The sequence below is a fragment of the Tympanuchus pallidicinctus genome, unplaced genomic scaffold (assembly GCF_026119805.1).
Source record: "Tympanuchus pallidicinctus isolate F22 unplaced genomic scaffold, pur_lepc_1.0 scaffold43, whole genome shotgun sequence".
NCBI lineage: Eukaryota > Metazoa > Chordata > Aves > Galliformes > Phasianidae > Tympanuchus > Tympanuchus pallidicinctus.
In genome coordinates this window covers 636683-655364 of record NW_026294762.1, presented here as the reverse complement: position 1 = coordinate 655364, position 18682 = coordinate 636683, and the positions used below count along the sequence as shown (strand labels likewise).

General features: G+C 45.0%; 3 protein-coding genes across 7 annotated transcripts in view; 1 reads left to right on the top strand and 2 right to left on the bottom strand.

Annotated features, from left to right (window-relative positions):
* Positions 1-171: 171 nt before the first annotated feature.
* LOC128090125 (kelch-like protein 23) lies at positions 172-8458 on the bottom strand. Its single transcript, XM_052702197.1, has 3 exons — positions 5587-8458; positions 4400-4811; positions 172-1891 (listed from the first exon to the last, which is right to left on the bottom strand). Exons 1-3 carry the CDS (start codon positions 6563-6565, stop codon positions 1585-1587), a joined length of 1698 nt encoding a protein of 565 aa, XP_052558157.1. The 5' UTR covers positions 6566-8458; the 3' UTR covers positions 172-1584.
* Positions 8459-8568: 110 nt separating this feature from the next.
* LSM7 (LSM7 homolog, U6 small nuclear RNA and mRNA degradation associated) lies at positions 8569-14093 on the bottom strand. Of its 2 annotated transcripts, none has more exons than XM_052702201.1 (4): positions 13965-14083; positions 13538-13628; positions 12083-12154; positions 8569-9631 (listed from the first exon to the last, which is right to left on the bottom strand). In XM_052702201.1, exons 1-4 carry the CDS (start codon positions 14007-14009, stop codon positions 9489-9491), a joined length of 351 nt encoding a protein of 116 aa, XP_052558161.1. In that variant the 5' UTR covers positions 14010-14083; the 3' UTR covers positions 8569-9488. The 2 variants fall into 2 exon arrangements, with proteins under 2 accessions (XP_052558161.1, XP_052558162.1); XM_052702202.1 differs by lacking the exon at positions 8569-9631 and adding an exon at positions 9736-10342 and having other exon boundaries at positions 13965-14093.
* A 28-nt stretch (positions 14094-14121) lies between these two features.
* SPPL2B (signal peptide peptidase like 2B) overlaps positions 14122-18682 on the top strand; it is a 36786-nt gene continuing 32225 nt past the window's right edge. For all 4 annotated transcript variants that reach the window (XM_052702193.1, XM_052702192.1, XM_052702191.1 and 1 more), the window contains exon 1: positions 14122-14273. In XM_052702193.1, coding sequence (XP_052558153.1) covers positions 14220-14273 — 54 coding nt within the window. In that variant the 5' untranslated portion in view covers positions 14122-14219. The remainder of the gene's footprint in view (positions 14274-18682) is intronic.

Genomic DNA, 18682 nt, shown 5'->3' with positions numbered 1-18682 from the left:
GTAATTTTGGAAGACACCAACAGCTGTTGCTTGCCACCTGATGAGAACAGTTGCATGGGAGCAGCTCCTGCTTTAACCTCCAAATAAGTTTTCAGTTTTGTAGTCTGAATTGGCCGGGCTTTGGGGCAAGGATGGACTGTTCCCATAGCCAAGGCCCAGCCAGCTGCTGGTTGCTGTGTATGCTGTGGGAATGGTGTGAAACAGATCGTGTCTAAAAGGTTTTGCTTAACTGAATATGTACCTTAGGATAATGCTCCTGAGTGGAAAGCAACTGGAACTCTTCTAAAAGCATGCTTTTCTGCCAGAGATTATAAATTAGTCTGAATGTGAACATTCCATAGGAGTGTATTAATTCTGCTGGAATATTATACAGGTTTTCTCCATTTTGGATAACCATTCACTTTGTAACAAATTTGTGAAAGAACATAAGACTTGAAGTCTATGTAGGAATGAAATGCACCTGAACCAAAGAGTGGTTTACCTTGATTTCTACTGATGCATTGTTTTTTTGAGTCTCAGCAATCTCAGTTCATATATCAATCAGAAAGTCTGGTCAGAGACCTGCCACAGATCTGACATCACCAATAACACAAAGGCTTGGATGCTTCAGAGGGCAGATAAATCTATTCATATTTAGTCTACAGAGAATAATCATAAACTTACAAATGCTGTCTTTAAGGCTGTTTTCTGTCTAGGCTTTGAATAGACTTCCATGGCATCTGACACATTTTACATGTTAGGGAAAATGAAAGAGCATTTCAACATTGCTGCGCCACACTGAAGAAAGGAGCCTTTAATGAAAGGTACTTGCTTGTCCCTGCTGCCTGCACCCCAATTCAGCCACTGGGATGGAAAGGGCATTTTTGTGCTGGGGCTGCAGAGCAATGAACCCAAAGGGGACTAAGGAGAGGGAAGTGGGATTCTGAGTGCCCCATTGGTGAGTGGTTATCATCACATTCCCAAACACACAAACCCAGAGTAGCCTCCCTCTTTCTGTGGGGCTCTCTAGGCTCGAATAAAGGTAATTTTAACCATTTGACAGAACATGGGAAGATTATTTGAAGCTAAAATGATACTTTCTGATGATACGTCTTACGGCTTGGCTGCAGTTGTATTTTTGCTTTGCTTTTGTGTTTTTGCTTTGCTGCAGTTGTGTTTTTGCTTTGCTTTTAAATTTGTCCTGCAGTAATATGAGCCCAGATGTACTGCTGACGATTTGCTTGACACGCATTTATTGCTTTACATCTACAATTTTTAATTTTATATCTGATTCAATGACTTTCCTGTCTCTCCCAACTGTACACAGGGAAGCAGAGGAGTTGGAGCACAGAGCAGCCCTTTGTGGAGTTTATGTGCCTTTAAGACTGACTGCTATTTCCAACTCATGTGCAATTGCAAAGCTTTCAGTTTTTCTTAAATATCAATCACCAGGTAGAAAAAAAAGAGACAGAGCCAGGAAGGAAAGAGATCTCTTTTCAAAATGTAAGGCATTTCACAAACCAAATTTGATACAACCCAGTTCCCATTGGCTGTAAGGCACATGAATTTTCCTTCGTGGTTATCCCAGGTCTGACATCACTTGGCCTACATATCAAACCTTCGCACAGAGACACAACCATGAATAGGAAGGGGGCACGGGAGCTTGTTGTCTATGACCTGGCACATATCAACATAGGGATCAAAGAGGACGACAATGGGGAGGGCACTGTTACCCTTTCTCTGCCCAAGCAGATAAATTTGTCCATTCACAGTGCAGCATCCCATGAAGAATTTCTGGGTCAAGCATTCTTCGTCCACATGGGTCCACTCATCTGTTTCCACATCAAATCGAAAAGCTTCCCCTCCTATGGTGTACAGAGCACCATTCAGTGATGTGATGCAGAGATCGTACCTGAGAGAGGAGAAATCCTTGATGAGAATCAACAGAAAGATCTGTCCCCTGAAATATTCATTGCCACTTAACTCCTTGTATCAAAACCCCCGTTTGAACTGAGCAGCACAGAAGTGGACCTCTGCATTTCTGCAGTGCAACCTCTTGGCACCAGTGCTAGTCAGAACAGCTGTGGCTTTGTGCAGCCACAGTTTGAAACCACCCAGTGCCACGGGTCCCTCACACCCCAAGGTCTGTGCCAGGGACGCTCACCCTCCTTGGAAACACCAACATAATATCCAGCCCAACTTCCAAAACCATAGCTATAGCCATTGCCCCTTCCTATGCCATTTTAGCTTATGAACAAGACCACGGTCACCATCTGTGTAACTGTCCTTGCTGTAGCTATGGCCTCTTCACCCACAAAAATCAGTCCTGCTCTTTGGTGGGTTCTCTCAGGACTTGTACTCCACATCCTGACCATCTCACAAGCCACCACAGTCTCCTCTCCAGTTTCTTTGTATTTCTCTTGAACTGGAAATCCCAAACTAGACCCCGTACCATTAGTGCAAAGGGCAACAATCATTCACTGTAATATCTTGCAATACTACTCCAAATGCAACTTTGCCCATCTGTGATGAGAGCAATGGTTGGATTGCACCAAAGCTGGCGTTCACTGTAAGCCCCCATTTTTGCAGTGGGTCCTACAGGGACAGCTCAGCGCCAGCCCGCACTGATGCACAGCATGATCCCTTCCAGGTGCAGAAGGAACCACTTCTCAGTAATTAAACCTCAGGAGGTTCGAAAATCTGTTTCTCCATTCTTTATTTTGTTGTATATCCCAGATAACTGAATAACTGGGAACTGATATATTAGAAGCCTAGACTATTTTCAGTCCTATCTAGACTGTCATTATTTTAATCTTCATTTTTCCAGAGCAGCCCTGTGACTGAGTGCACGTGTCCATGTGAGCACATTTATGCTTTTCCAGTCTGGGGCACAGCTCCCTTGATCCATTTGAATTCATTTCAAGGGAAAGACAATCTATTTAAGTCACCTAGGAGCAGACTATTTGGAACAGAAACTACAGGCAGCAGCAAGAGGTTCTGATCTCATAATGGTAAAGCAGAGTATGCGAGTCCTGCTGGGCTCGAGTTCTTCAGCAGTGCCAGTATCCACAAGGAGCCCAGCCTGCTGACAAGGTGTCTTGGAGACCTGAGATAACAATGTGGATATGGAACTATTTCCTGCCAGTTACAACAAAGTTCATCTGGAATGGCTACAGATAAAGCCAGCTCTCAAAGTCAGTCTCATGAAAGTTGTAGAGAATTTCCCCCTTTTAACAACTCAGAACATGGAAAAGGACTTCTTTATTCGTGCTTCTCCAAACATTGAGCTATGATTCATGTATAATTTAACGAAATTTAGTTCATTAATGAACTTAATTTCATTAATGAACTTAATTAATGAGTCTTTAGTTTTCTCTATTAAAAAAAAAAGCCATCATAGATAGACACTTAACAGACTACACAGAAATGTAAATTCAATAGCTAGAAGAAGGAGTCAGGGAATGTCTACCTGGCAATATGCTCCCTCTGAAGAAAAAGCACATCAGCCCTGAAACTGAGGAATGGGCTGCAGTAAATCCTCACTGAGACTCTACCATTTGGAGTTGGATGTCAGCCTAAACTCTGCTTAGCTCCAAACTTTTGGGAAATTGACAGGAGACTCTGTTTCACACTGCTTTAAGTATAACTGGGAGTCAGAGTAACTGGAAACCCAATCAAAGAAGGTAAACAAGGAGGCAGTCGTCACTTGGAGAGTCACCAGGCATCGGTCAACTTGTGGGAGATGAGAAGTGATTGCCTTTGCATCACTTATTTTCGTTTTTCTTCCTCTTTCTTTCAATTATTCTACTGCCTTTATCTCAACCCGCAGGCATTCCTGCTTTCGCTCCTCCTGTTCTCTCACATTCCACTGGCAAGGAGTGAGCAAATGGCTGGTGAGTGATGCTGCTTGGTATCAACCAACTCCAACAAGATAAAAAATGCAGCACCTATTAAAACTCCACAGTAAAACTGTCTTTGTGTGTTCAATGCAAAAATACCACTAAGGCTGAGATGGGCAAAAAAAGAGCAAATCAGCTCCATGAACACCATAATCAGAAGAATGAGGAGAACACACTCCAGGTTAGTCCCCTACAGCCAGTGGAGAGCAGCACTCCAGAGGTGGAGCTGGTTCTCCTAAGAGGATCTACAGCCCATGGAGAAGCCTACATTAGAGCTGGGTTATCCTGTAAGACTGCAGCCCATGGGAAGCACCTATACTGGAGCAAGTAAAAAAGTGTGAGAAAGAAGGAGGAGCAAAGAGGAATTGTTATGGACTGACCATAATGTCCTCCATCTTCCCCATCCCTGCTCAGGAAGGAAAATGAGAAAACAGCTGGGTGGGAGTTTGCCCCTTCACCAAGGTTAACCCCTGCAGCAGAGCCTTTCTCTTCTTCTCAGGTCCAACAGGATTATTTCTTACCTTGGAAGTGGAGAAAATGAGATGACATCCCAGCTGTCTGTCTCTGTGTTCAACCTTTGCACCCCATCATAGACATGTCCGTTTTCATCCAGGCCACAGACCACGTAGATCCTGCTTCCCACACTGACCGCATCTCCCCGCTCCACAGGCTGAACCATAGGACTCATGCTTTCCCACTCGGAGTCCACCAAGGCCATGCGCTCCACTTCTGCAATGATCCCTTCATCCGTGTTCCCTCCGAGCACATACAGGTAGAGCCCTACTCCTACAGCACAATGGCTGTTGCGAGACTTCTTCATGGCCGGGCCTTCCAGCCAGCTGTTGCTCAGACAGTTGTAGATCAGCACCCAATCCACACTGTACCACACAAACTCATCTCGGAAATATCCTCCTGTCACGAAAAGGAAGCTTCCTGGAAAGACAGCAAGGAAAAGTATCAGTTACATGAGGGCTGAAAGTTGTTCTTTTCTTTCTACACTGTACCAACAGGCTGCAAGATCAGCTGAGGAAATTACTGCTCTTTTATTAGCTGGCAATTTTTGATACGTGAGCCAGTGGGATGCAGCCACTCCTTCCGAGTCTCCCTGGTGGAGAACCATAGAAGCAGTGGTTGGAAACAGCCTCTGGGGATCACTCCTGCAGGGTCCTAATTGACATGGGACTCGCAACACCAGGTAAGCGGGCCCATGGTTTTGAGCTGCCTTCAAAGTCTCCAAGGATGACCACATGTACATTTTTCTCAAAAGCAACTATAAATCACCATCTGGCAAAACAACCATGAGAAGAAGGCCCAAAGCCAAAAAGATGTGCTGCTTAAAGGCATTCGTTTCACTCCAGATAAAGCTGACGTGAAGAGTCTGATACCTTCACTGCTTCTGCAACGTGAAAAGCATTCAGCCTTGCCTAGCACTCTCCCAGCATTATGCAGAACAAAACCATTCTTTGAACCATTTCTGACCATTTCTGAGTAAAAGTGAGGTTTATTTTATTAATATTATAGAAATTATATTATTATAATTATAGAATATAATAATAGAAAACAAACTTCACGTGTACTCAGAAATGGTATGCTGTGTCTCATAGGAGAGGCTGCTGAATTTGCTGCATTTGGGCCCCTAAGTCTCAGTGCGTTGCACTCGCTCAGTCCCAGCTGCCAGCACCACTTGAGTTCCAGCTCTATGAGTTACCTACTGCTGCCACTGCATACTGGGTGAGGTTTCTGCGCTGCAAGGGAGAGCAAGCCTGCCAGGTCCCAGTTTTAGGTTGAAATAGAAATAATTCTTGCTGTTCCTTGTCACGTTTTCCTCCCAGGACGTACAGGGTGTCGTAGCTCCGACTGGAGGAAGGATGCAGCGTCACGTCTCGCCAGCTGGGTGGAGGACAGCTGTCCAACCTCCTGATCAGCCTGGAGAAGGAATCTGCCTGCCCAGGGCGTTTGCTGCGCTTCACCAAGATGTCAAGGAAGGACAAACTCAGAAAACTGACCCTGACTTCAGCCACCAAATCCAAAAAGTCTTTCTCCCTTGTTGCTGGGTCGTCCATTATCCACATCATGATGCTGTCGAACACCACATCTTCTCGAGGAACAAAGAGGTCGTCGCTTTTGAGGAACTGCATCAATGTTTCTTTGGGTAGTGCCTTAAATTCCTCCTGAGACATTACGTCCCCCCAGTGGGTGAGAGCCACGTTCATGGCAGATGCATGCAGCTCTATAAAGGCAAAACGCTGTGCGTAGGCCATCAGGCCCAAGCAGTTGGAAACGTGCAACTCTCTCTCCAGAAATTTCTCACACAACAGTTTCACCCTATCAAACTGAAAAAAATCAGCTGTCTCAAGCAAGCTGGTCACATTTTCTTGACCTATGAGCACTTGGGCTGTGCGAGTGAACTCAAGAAGTGCCTGGAAAGGCGCTGCATCAATCCCTCTGATCACTATGTGGTGCTCAGAGCTCTCCCTCGTGCCCCCAAAAAACATCGCTTCAAAGTAACGGCTGTGTAATGAAAGTGCCCTACGGCTGACCTGAAAAAGTCTCTCTCCGACCTCAAGAACTGTGTCTGCAACCACTTCTGCCTGAGAATCCAGCTCTTTTGGTTCCTGTGCAGACCCCATGGCGGCTGATGGCCGGGCGGTTAATTTTAACTCAGTCCTTACACAGCCTTCACTCATGCGAGGGCGCTGGAAATACTATCTGCCAGCTGGGATAAATGAAGATAAGCCAATCTTGTCCTAAAAATAGAAAGTGCTTTCTGTGCTCCTGCTTTGGTCTTCTGCCTTTCCTGCTGCTTTTAAGCAACGGCAGGAGAGCCGCATAACCCCAAATCGGCAGAGTTAACTGGAATCCACCCTTGCCAGGCAACGAAGTGAATTAGAGGAGCTGTTCTCCAAGTAGGAGAAGAGAGATGAACAACCAAAACATTTCTGAGCATTAACATCATTTCAGGAAATTGTAGATTAATATTGACCCCATTGAGAAAAACACGCACATTACCTTTCTTCCTGCAAACCAAACACTGAGGAAAGGTTGAGACTTTCAGGAAAATGTTCCTGAGTTTAGATCCTTTGCCTGTCTAACATCAAACCCCAGGCTGCACACATTGTTTAGCTTTAAACTTGAACAGAACATAGGGGGAAGGAAATAACCCCCGTCCAAACCCAGAAAGCAGCCACGCATCTAGCCACTCTCAGTGCACTTAGTAGCTGTACTACAAACAGATCACTGACCTCACACAGTGGATTTTCCAAAGCATTCAGATCAATCTGATAAGTTTTTGCATATCTGATAAAGCTTTGCACAGCTTGAAATAGGGCCTCTAATCCTAAGGAGCCTATCCTAAGAGATCTCAGCCCCACTTCCCAGCAGCTTCCAGCAAACAGGATGGTGCTATGTGGATCAATTGCATTTATTTTCTCTGGAGGCTCCTTATTGTATTTCTGGAAAAGTCACTTCTGTCACGTTGGTTTTATGCAGTTGTATTTAGGAATGAATTCAATACGAGCCCACATACACCTAAAATTGATTTCTTGGTTTCTACATTCTTAATTTTATGTACTTTGCTCTGAAATTATTATCCAAATGTCTGCAGAGAAGGAGTCGTGCATCTTGTGATGAAGTTCAAATAACCCAGTAGGAAACCCTGGAATCACATCCCTCTCTAGAATTTATACATGACACACAGCTCCAGGTGGATCTCTGCCCTTTCTGCATCTAAAACTGGAATCCACCTAAGAGAGCTTCCAAGGGCCTTCATTACGCACTGCACTCCGAACTGACACCAGACATGGTGTGGCGTGTTACTGGTATCAACAACCAGCAGCCTCTCACCCTTCTCAATGCCAAGTTCCCAAGTTCCCTTGTCCAAGACTGCACTGAGACCAGAGAAAAAATTCTGCCCTAAGCACTAAATAAGAGTTTATCTATTGAAGTTGTGCCACTGTGTAAGTGGAGGGGAAGTTCCAACCTCTTCTCAATGATGACACGTGACAAGACACACAGGAATGGCACTAAGCTGCACCAGGCGACGTTCAGACAGGATATTAGGAAAAACTTCTTCAGCACGAGGATGAGGATGCACAAACACTGGAGAGCAGTTTCACACCCCAAGCCTGTCAGCATTGAGGAGGCACAGGGGTAATGCTCTCAGTTAACTCTGTTAGCCCTGAAGAGCTCAGGCAGTTGGACTTGATGACCTCTGAAGGTCCCTTCCAACTAAATTCTAAGTTTCGCAACATTAGAAAAAGAAAAAAAGTGTTGGAAGGAGCATGACTGCACAGACAGCTGCATGTCCAGAGCTGTGGAAAACATCCAAAGGATGAGTCCACAGGAGCCTAAAATAATCCAGAGGCGCACCTTCATACACACAGTATTTATACACACAATATGCCACACGAGGCACAGCTCCTTAGGAAAGTCTCGCATACTTGAATTAACTTCAAGTTCACCTCCATTTTAGCACTGACCCAGGAAAAGCTATTAAATCAAGACCAGATACTGTCAGTCATTTCTCATTGATTTCCTGCCTGGGAAATGAGCACAGCTTGTGATCTGGTTGTTTCTGTTTTTGTTGTGTTCACTCATCTCTTGAACAAACACTCTTTAGATTTGTACAGTGTGCAAACCTGCAATGGCAGCTGTAGAGCACTTTTATCAGACTAACAATCAGACATTTAGGAACAGTTTAATTTGTATTTATTTGTTCACAACTCCTCAAATCTTGCTACTTGTGAAGAAATAAAAAAAGTTTACTTACAAATCAAATTATAACAAGTGCAACCACAAGTAGATAGCTACAGTATAAAAAAAATATGCAGTATTTCCAGACACTGCTTCCATTGAACATTAGGATCTTAATAATTCCTCCCCTACAATTCCCACTAGCAAACACACTTCCATGTTTGTATCACCCAGCTGAGACAATAACCTGACGAGGGACTCCAGTCTTTATTTAAAAATTGAGAGCCTTCCAATTCACAATGACAGCCCAAAAGATTTGCAACAAGTGCTAAAAAATACCTTCTTAGCTACACAGCTTGTAAAGGTGATACCATGCGATCAAAGTAACTGTCTTCCTTGTACTGGAGCAGGGAGGCAACAGAGATTAACTCACCAGGAGGAGGCCTAAAACACGACGCAAAACGCTCCCCAGCTGAGTAATGACATCTAAGAGGGAAAAAAAACAAGTTCCAATGTATTCAGATTAATTCAAATACATTCTAATGTACTTAAAAATGTAGATCAAATGACCAGCGTTCAGAGAAATATGTACTAATTTTATGTGGTGGTTTCAAGACTCACAATACCAGGAGGGTTTCTGACAATTCATAGGCAGAATATTCTCGTCTCAGCTCTTAATGTAGAGCTTCACATTTATTTGGGGGGAGGGGGGGAGTAAATTAATCAGAACTTGTGCCTTGCACATTACATCTCATTCTCTTCCTGTTCACAAAAAGCCACAAAAATGAAAGTCAACTGCTCTTTCACACTAGTAAACATGCATTCAAACTTCTCTCCAAAAACATGAAACTTCTCACACACTGATAGTTTCCTCCAATGATTTGCACCCAAAAAGTCTTCAATGACAGCCCAGAGCCATTATCCATCTTGCTGCTGAATGAAAGGGTTGGGAATCGCTTCCATTCCATCCTGTGGGCAAATGAGAACCACAGAAGTCCCTCTGCAGACCACAAGTCCCAGCTGACGTGTGTCTTCTGTTAATTTGTATTGATCATCTGGGTCTGAAAAGCAGAGATCTCTAGTTACAATGGAAACCTAAGGAAGATAATATAATAAATTCCATCAACTGGAAAAAAGAAGAAAAAAAAAAAGAAAAAACCCACAATTTTTCCAGACTTTTCAGCACTGTTTTATTGAGCACAGACTATTAAAAGTGATGCAGCAGTAATATCTGATAACTACAGCACATTACTGATTCATTAGTTCTCAAAGCAGCACTTGTTACTGAGTGACAAAGTACTCCACTTTGTATGCAAAGCAGAACATAAATTTTTTTAAATAATTCAAAGGTCCCTTCATTCATTCCAATCAAAAGCACAGATACAAGTGACAAAAAAGAGTGGGAGGGGAAAAAAAACAACAGTCCCAATTCCTATTTCAAATGACATTGTGGGCAAACATTCTGGAGTCAGTGAAAATCAGAAAACCCTGAATTCAAAGTGCAGTAACCAGAAATCTTTTGGTTGTCTATTCCTAGACCAAACCAGAAGAAGCTGTGCATAGGAACAGACAAGCAGCCCAGCAAGAACCAATTCTGTGCTCCTTCAAGTGCTGACATATTCACAGATACAGACCCACTAGAGCAGGACCAGAGGAGGCCACAAAGAAACATGAGGTCTCGAGAACCTCTGTAACAAAGAAAGGCTGGGAGAGACTTGTGCCATTCAGCCTGGAGAGGGCACCAGGGAGACCTTATAGCAGCCTTCCAGTACCTAAAGGGGGCATACAGAAAAGGTACTGAGGAACTCTGACAAGGAGTGTAGTGATAGGGCAAGTAGTATGAATTTTAAGCTAAAAGACAGTTATTAAGAAAAAAAATCTTTACTGTGAATACAATGTGGCACAGGTACAGACTGCCTGCAGAAGCCTTGGATGTATTCAAAGACAGACTGGGTGAGGCTTTGGGCAGCTTGATCTAGTGGAAGGGTTGGAAATCTGTGATCCTTAAATGTCCCTTGCAACCTAAATCACTCTATGACTTTACCCTGCACTTGTGCAGCCTCGCCTCGACTACTGCATGCAGGTTTGGACACCGCATGTTGTAAGGACATAAAACTATCAGTGTATCCAAAGGATGGCTACAAAGATGGTGAAGGGTCTGGAAGGTAAGATGTATGAGGAGTGGCTGAGGGCCCTGAGTTTATTCAGTCCAGCAGAGGAGGCTGAGGGGAATCCTCATGGCAGCTGCATTTTCTCACAGAGAGCAGAGGGGCAGTGCTGCTCTCTGGGGACAGCAACAGAGACCAAGGGAACGACAGGAGGGTTCAGGAGCATCAGGATTGCAGAGGGCAAGAAACAGCTGCCCAGGGCAGTGGGCACAGCCCCAAGCTGTTCAAGTAGTCTTTCAACAACACTCTCAGACACAGAGTGTAGATTTTGGGTGGTGCTGCATGGAACCAGGAATTGGCTTTGATGGTCCTTGTGGGTCACTTCCAACTGCAAATATTCTATGATTTTATGAAAACAAACAAACAAACAAACAAAAAATCACAGCTCTATTAGCTCAAAGCAGCCACAGAAGGCTTCAGTTCCATGGAAATGAAAAGAATGTACTTACAGTAGAGTTTACAGGACAGTAAGATAATAACTCTTACTGAAACACTCTTCACACTTTGCACAAAACTGTCATCTCTCCAGCAGTACCAGAAAGTAAAAACCAACTGCCTTATCTGAAGGGAATGACTTCATTCAAACTTAAAAGAACAGGAGTACCAAATAAGTTGCATAGGAGCTCAAGCAAAGACTAACAAAAGGCCTTGAAGATGATCAGATAGCTGGAGCACATCCCTTAGAGAGGCAGACTGTGAGCTGGAGCTTTTCAGCCTGGAGAATCTAAGGCTCCAGGGGCACCTTAGAGTGGCCTTCCAGTACCTGAAGGGGCCTACAGGAAAGCTACCCTACAGGGGAAGGACTTATAAGGGCATAACAAAGGGAAATGGCTTTAAGCTGGAAGAGGGTAGATATTAGGAGGAAATTCTGTACTATGAGGGTGGTGAGACAGACACAAGTTGCCCAGAGAGGTTGTGGATGCCCCCACCTCGGAAGCATTTAAGGCCAGGCTGGATGGGGTTGTGAACAACCTGGTCTACAGGGAGGTGCCCCTGCCTAAGGCAAGGGGCCAGAGCTGGATGATGTCTAAGGCTCCTTCCAACCCAAACTGTACTATGATAACAATGCTGTACCACAGAAAACGTGGTAAAACTTACTTGGTTTATCTTACCCCCTCCTTTATGCTTAGCTGCTGTTACAACTCTGAGCTCAGATAAGTCAATGTACAGATTCTGGCCATTCATTCACAGAACTTTCAATTTTCTTTTAAAACCAATTGCTCTTGGGGATACAGGGTGATCACAGAATGGCCAGGGTTGGAAGGGACTTCAAGGATCATGAATCCCCAAGCTACCAAGTACTGTTAAGGGAAAGCAGACTTACACAGACTGTGTATTACTTACCTCGCATATATTCAATGGTACCATCAAGCACAAGGTTCAGTAGAGGGTCAAATCCTTTCAAGACACCACTTGCTATTAAAGACCACATACAACAGAATGATTAGAGATCAGAACTAGAAACACAGCAACACAGAATCATGCACAGGACACCCTCAGTTCTCCAGTTCAGTTCTCTTCTTTGAGCAAGGTTACCAACTAACAGCAACATTAAACAGTGCCCTCTATCAAAATCTAAACGCACAAGACCCCAAATTGTTTCAACTGAAGCTTCATTTCTTTTTTTCCCCAATCAGTTCCAGAAGCATGGATGCCTTAAAAAAAATTTAGAGCTTACTGCCAATTTCATGTGCTTTTCAAGAAAACCTCAACATAGCAAATAAGCAAATATTACAAATAAAAGATCCCTACAGAAGAGGAAAGACAAACTAAGACCAGTACTTTCCTTAGACAAATATAGTCCAGAAGGACAATTGGAGGATGGATCATCTTAGCTTTATAGGAACGTCCTACACCTGTAGGATATATCATACTAATACCAACGGCATTAGTTTAAAACAGAACACAATTCTTCAAGACTAGACAGTAAATAAATTGCAGGGCTACACAGAATGAGTTCTTGTATTGAAAAATACCTAATTAGTACCATTAGCATTACTATATTGCTACCAAATTAAATCAAGGAAGAGACTCTTACAGTCCTAGGCACTACATGAAGATCACATGGGTAATTAACATAATTTTTCTGTGAAGAAAATCTAAACCAATAGATTCAGTGGAATTGTCAATCACACAAGAACTAGAATAAAAGAAAACAAAGTTATCCCACACTTAACAGCATGCATACAAGTAACTTTGAAGATTTGTAAGCATCCAGGCCCACTGGAGCTGTAAATCAGACTTTAAAGACAAACTGAGTTAGTTTTGCAAAGCTCCCACACAGCACACTGTTAATTTTCAGATGAACAAATGGTCTGCAGGTGGCAGTGCCAGCATGCTGGGATGGTCAGATGTAGGTATGGCAAAGGAGAGGAAACGTAGCAGCCCCAAAAGCAATGAAAATAGATGCTAAAATATGTTAAAACAAGAAAAGAACTGAAGGAACATATAGTTAAGAGACGAGAAGGAAGACGGGTGAATGAACTGTAACATCTTTCTTTGCTGCTTTCAGTGCACCTTCGCAAAGTCTGGAAAATGATACAAGGAAATTCAAGACAGCAAACAGAAGATGAAAGAAAGGCACACAGATGAAATGCTCATAAAATTCAAGCATGGGGATTCACAGAAACGTGAAGAGAAGCTTCCCACCAAAAAACAGCAAACTGCAAGGAACAGAAGCACCCACTAGCCACCATCCTGCCTCTAAAGACAGTGAGGTGACCACAGGAGAGACAGAAGCACACGCACAGAGCTGCTCACTGCAGCCACACAGCCCAGCCCGATCTCATGCCCACTCACCTTCTCTCCCACCCTGGAACTTCACCCGGATCGTTTTGTCGATGTATTTGGAGAGATCTAAAATGCTCTCCTTCTTCTTCTTCTCCTTATCCTGTAGACGAGAAACAAAGACAAAGCGAATTCAAAACGAAACCTGCCAGACCTCACCGCATCTCCTACTTCGCTACATACATCACAGCGCTTCTACATTTTTTTCTTCCCCCCACAATCCTGCTTGTAACTCTGCCGAAGAAATCGCCCGCAGAGCAAAGTCAGGCACGAAGGAGCGGCCGCCGAGCACAAGAGCACAGCCGCAGAGCAAGGCAGGGCCGCCCACGCCACACCCCAGGACCACCCAACAGAATCACAGCACCCACCCAGAGCTCTCTTAGCTCCTAAGGAGCCCTTAGGAGAACAGGTCCAGCACCCACCAACGCCCCCTCCTCACCGCCATCTTGCCCGCACCACCGCCGCCCCCTCCGACGTTCGCCATTTCATTTACCGCCACCAGAAATGACGTTTCACGTTGACGCGAGCCATTGGCTCCCTGAGGACCGCCAAGGTGGGACTTCCGGTACTTGGTTTCCGAGGCGGAACTTCCGGGGCGGAACTTCCGGGGCGGGTTGCTGGGATACCCGGTGCGGAAGGGGCCTGGCCCGGCCCGGTCAGAAACAAAAGCGGGCGGCGGCGCGGTGGACTCGGCATGGCGGCGCGATGGGCTCTGCTCCTGCTGCTCCCTCTGCTTTCGTTGCCGCAGGTGAGCGGCTGTGCCGGCTTTGGAAGCGCCTTGGCTTCTGTGCCGGAGCTGCCTTGCGGGGGTTGGAGGCAGCAGTTGGGCAGGGGGCGGCTGTGAGCAGAGCTCAGCGCTGGTCCCGTCGCGCTGGCTGGAGCTGTGGTGCGGGTGGGCCTGGCCCCACTCGGTCGTAGGGCGATTCCTTATTGGGGCTTTAACGATGTGCGGAGGGGCCCGCTGGTAGCAGTGAGAGGGTGAGCCGCTCACAGGGTGGGAATGGCCAACCTCCAGCGTTCTGCTGGAGAGAAGGCGGCACCGTTCATGTTCTGCCCTGCACCCTGCCGCTGTTCCTTGGCGTTGTGCCCATCATGGTTTTTCAGTGCTCCCACGTTAGCCTTCTTTGTTCTGTTTTTACTGACATAGTCGTTACGTTTCTTAAAAATTGGTTGAATTGTTTGACCAGCAGGCTCCTCCAGGTAGTCCTTAAGGAAGAGTACCATAGCTAGGGGATGAGGCTGGGATCCTCCTAGCTGGGTACTTGGCTTTGGGGTCAGACTGGCTGATAAAGCCCCTCTGAGAAACTGGCTGGTGTGAAACAAAGGTGGCTGCTGCTGAACCCACAGCATGACTTGACTCTTGCGTTCTCCTTCTGTCGTGTGAGAGCAGTGAGGCACTGGAACTGCTGCCCAGAGAGCAGTGGGTGCCCGAGGTCATGAAGGGGGCCCTGAGCAGCCTGAACTGGTGGAGGATCTTTAAGGTCCATTCCAGCCTAAACTTTTCTGTGATACTACTGAAGAGCTCTGTGAAGTGAGCTTTCATAGGTCTAATGAACGCTTGTGACAATCCAGATAAGGATAGAACTCTGTATGGTGACATGGTATGTAGCTTTTGTATTTTACATTCTCCTCTTTTGCATTCTGAATATTTCATTAAACTATCTTAGCTGCTTTCTGGGTACTCTGTAGAACAGTATGTCTTCTTGGGTCTTATTAGTGTAGTATCTGAAAACAATAGCCTAACTTCTCCCTCTTCCTTGTCTGTCATCTCACTGCTCTCTTGCTAGTGATCCTCAGTTATAGACTGAGCCGACTGCCATTAAACTTATGCTTTTCTTACATGTACATCATCTGTACATACCTCAATCTCCACTTGCCTGGTGCATTTTGTACCAGGTGGACTGCCAGTGCCAGCATGTCATCAACAAATTAATAAGTATTAGAATGGTTTGAGGTCTGGCATGGAGGTCATTGCCAGCTTTGAAAAGGTGACTGCATCAGTGTGGAATGCCAACGAGGGTCTTCTGCTTGAGAACTGATACTTGGAGGTCTTGGCTTCAGCTCCATCTACTGCAGCATGCTGCCTTTCTGTAAGCAAGTTGCTTAGTGAGTTTGTGCAGCAGAATAGCTGCATAACACATTTGAGCAAGCTTTGAACAGCCTGGCTGGGGTTCTGCATTGGTTCTGCTGCAGCAGCAAGAAGATAACTTGCTGTAAGCTCTAATACTTTCCTCATACCCAAGCTAGTTTGTTTAAAACTTGCATGAACAACTCTGATATTTGCGGTGCTTTTACATCTCTTAGTTGTTTGCCTGTTTATGATTGTATGATGTACGGTGTCTGTCATCTTCACTTGAGGTAAGGAAGAGTGCAATCATGTACTATGTACTTGCACTACAGTGGTAAGAGAACCAGTCATTGACGAATGGGGTTATTCCAGAATGAAGCTAACACCTCCACAATTATTGTGTCTGTTTATCTTCAGTGGCTTACTCTTGCCTTGGTAGTTGTTTGTCCACGTCTTCCCCCCAGGAGATAAGATAATTTGGGAGTGTTTTCTTTTCTCCGGGAGAGGGGAAGGACAGTGGGAGATGTGTCCAGGTTTGTTTCTTGTTTTCTGATTTATAGCGGGTAAGGGAGCAGTGTGGCTAATAAAGCCTGACTCTCCCAAATCTAGGCACTAATCTGGGAATTCCTGAAGAAGGGTTCAATCTTAAAAGTCCAAGTGCACCAGTACAGTTTCCCCTAGATCATGCTCTGGTATCAGAGTTCCCATTTTTCATACAACTTCCTTCTTATTCTCACTATTCCTTCACCTTGCGCTGGTGTTCTCCTGTAACCACAGCAAGTATGAGTGAGCCTTTGACCAATGAGGAATATAGTAAGGTATGTGAGATCCTGCTGCTGTTCACTATACTAATTTTCAGGTATTGTACTTAAAATAAGTGGTTAATTATGAAGATCCATAGAGTTGAAAAGACTGTCTGAAGTTCTGGGTTAAAGTGGTTGTTGGCAATTTCGTCACGAGGAGTTGTCACATTGAGTACAAAGCTCTCCTCTCTCTGCAGTGCTTGTTGAATCAGTGCTTTCTTTATCTGAAAGTTTACTGTCTGCTATTTTTGGTCTTCAAGCTGATCCATGCAGTTTGTAGGTGAGAATGTACCTCAACTCTTAGGAATTCTATTGCGTATCTTGTGTAATGTCTACTGTAAGAGTGGATGCAGCTCATGCCTTATTAAGGAGCTGTGCTCCTGAAATAGAGCACAGTCTGACAAATCTCTACAAGACCAAGTTATAGGTTCTCCTTAAATTCGGAATATAACCACTGTATGTTCCAATAAGAAAAAGGTGGTCTGCTTTCAATTTGATTAATTTCTTGAAGAAAAGAAGTGGTAACAAAAAAGACCATTGGCAACTTGGCAATTAATCACAGAATCACAGAATTGTAGGGGTTGGAAGGGACCTCCAGAGCTCATCAAGTCCAACCCCCTGCCAAAGCAGTTCCCTACAGCAGGTCGCACAGGTCGGCGTCCAGGCAGGTCTTGAACATCTCCAGAGCAGGAGACTCCACCACCTCCCTGGGCAGCCTGTTCCAGTGCTCCTCACCTCACTGTAAAGAAGTTCTTGCGCACATTTGTGCGGAACTTCCTATGCTGCAGTTTCCAGCCGTTTCCCCTTGTCCTGTCTCCACTCACCACTGAAAAGAGTCCGGCCTCGCCATTCTGCCCCCCACACCTTAGATATTTATAGAACTGGATCAGGTCCCCTCTCAGCCTTCTTTTCTCAAGGCTGAACAGACCCAGTTCATTCAGCCTTTCCTCATAGCAGAGATGCTCCAGGCCCCTCACCATCTTTGTGGTCCTCCGCTGGACTCTTTCCAAGAGATCCTTGTCTTTTTTGTACTGGGGAGCCCAGAACTGGGCGCAGTGCTCCAGATGAGGCCTCAGCAGGGCAGAGCAGACGGGGAGGATCACCTCCCTCCATCTGCTGGCCACGCTCTTTTTAATGCGTCCCAGGATGCCATTGGCCTTTTTGGCCACAAGGGCACACTGCTGGCTCATGGCCAACCTGTCATCCACCAGGATACCCAGGTCCCTCTCTGCAGAGCTCCCCTCCAGCAGCTCATCCCCCAACCTGTACCGGTGCATGCAATTTTTCCTCCCCAGATACAAGACTCTACGCTTGCTTTTGTTAAACCTCATCTGGTTTTTTTCTGCCCAGCTCTCCAGCCTATCCAGGTCTTGCTGAACGGCAACACAGCCTTCAGGCGTGTCAGCCAATCCTCCCAACTTCGTATCATCAGCAAATTTGCTGGGGGTGGCCATTATCCCCTCATCAAGGTCATTGATGAAGATGTTGAACAAAATTTAAAAAAAACAAAATTAATTGTGTAAGTTTTCTTTGTTCCTGTACCACTCAGCTGTTAGAGTTATGGATATGTCAGTCCTTGGGGTTCCTTACAGAGCAGGGGATGTTTGTTAGTTGTGACTAAAGAATACTTCATTCTCTGTGTATATTTATACAGACCAAATACTGCCAATGATGTAACTATGACTTAGGAACTATGTTCCTAAGCCAAGGACAAAGTGCTGATTTGCTTTTCCTGTGCCATGGTGTGGTTACCACTGCCTGGTTTGTGCTGGAAGTTGCACTGAGGATAAAATTTGTCACTCCCACAAAAGTTTTTAGAGGTTGATTGGTTGTTTAGCTTGTTTTGTTTTAGTAGTCAAGCTCCTCAGCCTGTTGTGTTGGCTGAGCTGAGATGGCTGTGAATTTGGAGTGGTCATGGTTCACTTATAGCAAAAAAAGCACTATCTATATCTTCTCCTCCAGGTTCTGCCTTACAAATTTATAATCCTAATGTGTAAGACAACCTCTCCGTGTACATCCAGACTTCTATGACCTCATAGTGTAAAGAATTGCCTCTTTTAGTGTTAGCTTGTGCTTTCATTATGGAAGGTCAGTTTCCATCTTCATGCGTTGCTTCCTTCCGTGAAAGAACAAAGGTTTGGGTCCCTGTGTGTCAACAGGGCAGAGAGGAACAAACAAGGACGAGCCACTAGGATGGCTCAGTGCCTCATGTTGCAGGTTCTTGAGATGTTCAGTGGGCTGAGCTCCTCCTCCCTACCTTCTTTCATCATTTAACTCAAGTGTTTT